Raw genomic sequence first — 3,885 nt, 5'->3', positions numbered from 1 at the left:
TCGCCAGACAGACAGAGAGAGACATAGAGACAGAAAGCAAGAAATCACCCCCCAGGGGGGATGGCCACGCCGCAATCCCTTCTCCTCCATTCTCCTCGGCACGCACGCACACGCCCGGCGTGAGTTTAAGCCACTGGGTACGGGACGCGAACCACGGTCGACTACGTGGGAGTCCAGCGACATAGCCATTACGCTAACTGCTGGTTCCCTGACATCTGAAATTCTTAAGAAGAAACTCAAATGCGCTGATTTTACCATGTAATTAACGTGTTTGAGGTTGTGTGACTGTTAGGGACTGGCAGAGGCAGCCTGAGAGCCCAGAGGCCAGGTGGGGGCAGGATCCAGGACACTGGCGGTCAGGTGTGGATTGGGAGAGGGAGCTAGCTGGCCGCCCCCACCAGCTGCCCCAGGGAGGGAGCAGGGAGGACCCCTGACTACAGATCTCACCAGGCCAGGGGTGCAGGAGAAAAGAGCCCACTGGCAAGGGGCTGCAGGGCCCAGCAGCGTCTGCAGAGGGCGGCAGGGCCTGCGCTCAGATGGAGTGGAAGGTCAGGGGCTCCAGATGGCCTGTGTGGGCCCACAGCTCTGTCGACCATGGCCTCAACCGCAGCGCTCTCTATGGCATGTCCCCCACACCCGGCCACAACCCTGCCTGGGGTACCTGCTCACCCTGCTTGCTCAGGACTCAAGTGCCAGCCTCCTGCCAGGCAGCCTGGTGGGGGCACTCATGGGAGGGACAGTGGACAAGGAGGGGAGGATGGCTGAGGGTGGCCAGGGTGGGGCAGGGCAATCGTGTCCCTGAGGGCAAGCAGGGCCTCACCCTTCCCCATTCCCACTCCAGGGCCTCCTCAGGGGTGGGGTCACCAAAGACTGCTGTGGAAGGTGAGGTTCCCCGTGGCAGGGCCACTGTCCACCAGCTCCCAGGCACATGGACAGAGGACAGTGCTCCATAGGCCCTGGGCTGGGTGGTTCAGGCCTGGGCCCCACGGTGCTTGAGGAAGGTGCTTTCCAAGAAGGCAGCCAGCTTCAGCCGGTCGTCCTGTGCAGGGCAGTGGGTAGGCAGGGAGGCAGCCTGGGGGAGGGAGGGGTGCAGCCCACCCTGCCTGCCATCCCCTGCCCTTCTGCAGTGCCCAGGTTGCCCTCGCACCTCGTGGAGGAAGCCGTAGTGCACGAGCTCTGTGGCCAGCTCCTGGGCGCTGTCAGCTGTGGGAGCGTGCAGAGCTGCATGAGGCCTAGCGCCGTGGCCCACACCCGGCCACGACCCCCAGCCTCCCAGCCTACTTGGGAGCAGGTCATAGGTGAGCTGCCGGTGCATCCTGTCTTCCAGCACCAGAAGCAGAGTGAGCTGCAGGGCAGAGGGGTGCAGTTGGCAGGGGTGGCCTGCCCCCTCCCGCCCGCCATCCCAGCACCAGCCCTGCTCACATGCCAGCGTGCCTTGTCCTCACTCCTCTCCAGGCTGCACTGCATCTGGGTCACCTGCGGGGGAGGCCGAGGTTACCCACACAGGTGGCGCTTGGCCGCAGCAGAGAGCAGGCGCTACTTCAGAGGGGCCCGCTGGGACAGCGGACGCCTGATGGGACCGTGTCTGCAGGCAGCCCAGAAAACACAGCATGCTGGCAGCCGCAGTGCTAAGGAAACTTCCAGGAGAGCAGACCTGGGGCGGGCACTGACATGGGGCAGGCTGCTCACAGGTAGAACACCTGGAACGGAGCCGGGCGTGGCACCAGCAGGAGCAGGCCTTGGAGCTGGGGTCGGGAGGCAGCTGAAGCCCCTGCCATTGCCGTGGGCAGCTGGAGGCCGAGCATCTGTGACCGTCAGCATGGACTCGGGCTATACCATGGGGGAGGGGAGGCGGGGGCGGGGTTGGTGCAGAGTCGGGCAGGAAGCCGGTGGCCCAGATCAGGGTGGTGGTGAGGGACACACCAAGTCCGCAGGCAGAGCCTCTGGAGCCCCGTGGGCTTGAACACGCAAAGGGAGGGCAGGGCCACGGTGCCTGGCTGAGCCCAGCCAGGAGGTAGGCTTGTGGGCGGAGAGGTTTGGAACAGCAGGCACTGGCGGCCTTGGGTAACAGCAGCACTAAGGGTTAGAGACCTGCAGGCCAAGGGGTCAGTGAGGGGCAAGGGCCTCAGCGGAAGGCTGCTTGGAACAGGGCAGGCTGGGGGCCTGGGGTGTCCCAGGGCCAGCCTGGAGGAGAGAGAAAGGCCCTGTTATTCAGAGGGGCATGGGTCAGAGCGAGTGACAGCTGGATGGGACTCACCCTTCTGGTCTCCAAGTCAAACAGTTCTGGCGTGGGGGTCTTGGCCATCTGGGCTTCCTCAGGGGGTGGGGCCAGAGCCCGGGGCAGCCCCAGGGGTCGAGCAGCTGCAAAGCTCATCAGCGGGTAGAGCCCAGTCCTGAGGATACACCCGTGGCTGTGGGCTCCCGCCTGCCGGCCGCCTGTTCCCCAGGCTCACACCTGTGCTCACCTGACATCCTCCAGGAACTTGCCCAGCTCCAGGAAGGGGACCTCCGAGTACCTGGCACAGGGCAGGGGCAATGAGGGTGGCCAGATAGAGGGCTGCAGAGAGATGAGGTGACAGGCTCTGGGGGGCGGGATGCTCACCGCCACTGCAGTGGGGGCCGGCAGAGCCGGGGAATCTCCGCCAAGACTGCATGCAGGTCCACGGCCTTGGCCTTCTCCTCCACCACATTCTCGGGCATGAGATCTATGGACCACAGGGCACTCAGGGCGCTGGGTAAGGGTGGCCCTGCAGCCCCCCGCCCCACCGCTGCCCTCACGCTGGTACTGGATGCAGCAGTGGGCTGCCAGGAGCTTCAGCGAGTGCACCTCGAAGAGCACACGGTGTAAGAGGAGGCTGTGGGCTGATGGCCGGCAGGCAGGGTCCCGGGCCAGGCAGGAAAGGATGAATTCCTGGGGTGTGGGAAGACAGGCCAGGTGTGAGGTGAGGCCCCCAAAGCCCCAGACTCCAGGGTCCAATCCCACATGCTCCCTCTGCAGGGGCACCGAGGCAGCCTTCACATCAGACGCATACAGAGGAAAGCGTCCCACCGGGGTCCAGGCCAGGACCTACCTAATCCAGCAAATTCGAGGACAGTTAGGTACTGGGCTCAGAATTCAAATGCCCTACTTCCTTCCCACTTGCTAAAGTTTGGGGAGTCAGGGCTATTACCCCACTTCACAGGGCACAGCCCTCCTGCTCTGCCCAGCACAGGCCTGGCTCTGGAGACAGCCGGGATGGGTCCCTGTCCCACTCTCACAGGCATCTTGGCGCCAGCCCCTGGCCAAGGCTGCCTGGTTAAGCAGAGACACCAAGCCTCCGCCAAGGTGTAGCTGCAGCTGGTCCCTCTATCTCCTTTGCAGCCTGCACCCACTGAACCCTGCCACCAAGACGCCTGGAAGTTCAGAGGTCTTGGAACTAGGGCGCCTGGTAGCCTCTGAGCCTCGGTCTCTGTCCACGGACGAGCAAGCTAACAGTGCCTACAGGGCAGCATAGCTCTGGCCTCCTTGTCCTTGAGGGGCGCTGACCCCTTGGGGCTTGCGGGCCTCTACCACCCAACCAAGGAGGCCCTCTCATCCCTGCACCCGCAGCCAGTCCAGGGGGGCCGGCATGCTGCATACCCGCATGTTGGGGTCACCCAGCGAGTGCCTGGCACGAGCAATAGCTTCTTCTGTAACCCGGGCGTCCCCGTTTGCCTGGATCTCCAGCACAGCCATCTGGGGCACGGGCCAGGTCAGTAGGAGGGCCAGCACAAGGCAGAGCGGTGAGGCCAGGGGCTAGGAGGGGGCAGTACCTCCAGCGCACACATCCCGAAGGAGAAGATGTCCACGGCTGTCCCCTCGGCCACCTCTGCAAGGCCAGAGCCAGGAGGGTGGATGGATGCACC

General features: G+C 64.4%; 1 protein-coding gene across 1 annotated transcript in view; it reads right to left on the bottom strand.

Moving 5' to 3' along the window:
• Positions 1–241: 241 nt before the first annotated feature.
• NRBP2 (nuclear receptor binding protein 2) overlaps positions 242–3,885 on the bottom strand; it is a gene marked incomplete in the record, with an annotated part of 4,863 nt that continues 1,219 nt past the window's right edge. The window contains 10 exon segments of the mRNA XM_027773284.1: positions 242–1,039; positions 1,148–1,203; positions 1,282–1,345; positions 1,423–1,476; positions 2,258–2,393; positions 2,466–2,516; positions 2,603–2,705; positions 2,779–2,911; positions 3,620–3,715; positions 3,793–3,848. Of these exon segments, the coding sequence (XP_027629085.1) occupies positions 971–1,039; positions 1,148–1,203; positions 1,282–1,345; positions 1,423–1,476; positions 2,258–2,393; positions 2,466–2,516; positions 2,603–2,705; positions 2,779–2,911; positions 3,620–3,715; positions 3,793–3,848 (818 nt within the window).

This window comes from Tupaia chinensis, unplaced genomic scaffold (genome assembly GCF_000334495.1).
Source record: "Tupaia chinensis unplaced genomic scaffold, TupChi_1.0 Scaffold000335_1, whole genome shotgun sequence".
Lineage (NCBI taxonomy): Eukaryota > Metazoa > Chordata > Mammalia > Scandentia > Tupaiidae > Tupaia > Tupaia belangeri.
The sequence above is the reverse complement of the archived record's forward strand: the minus strand, read 5'-3'. Positions and strand labels throughout refer to the sequence as shown.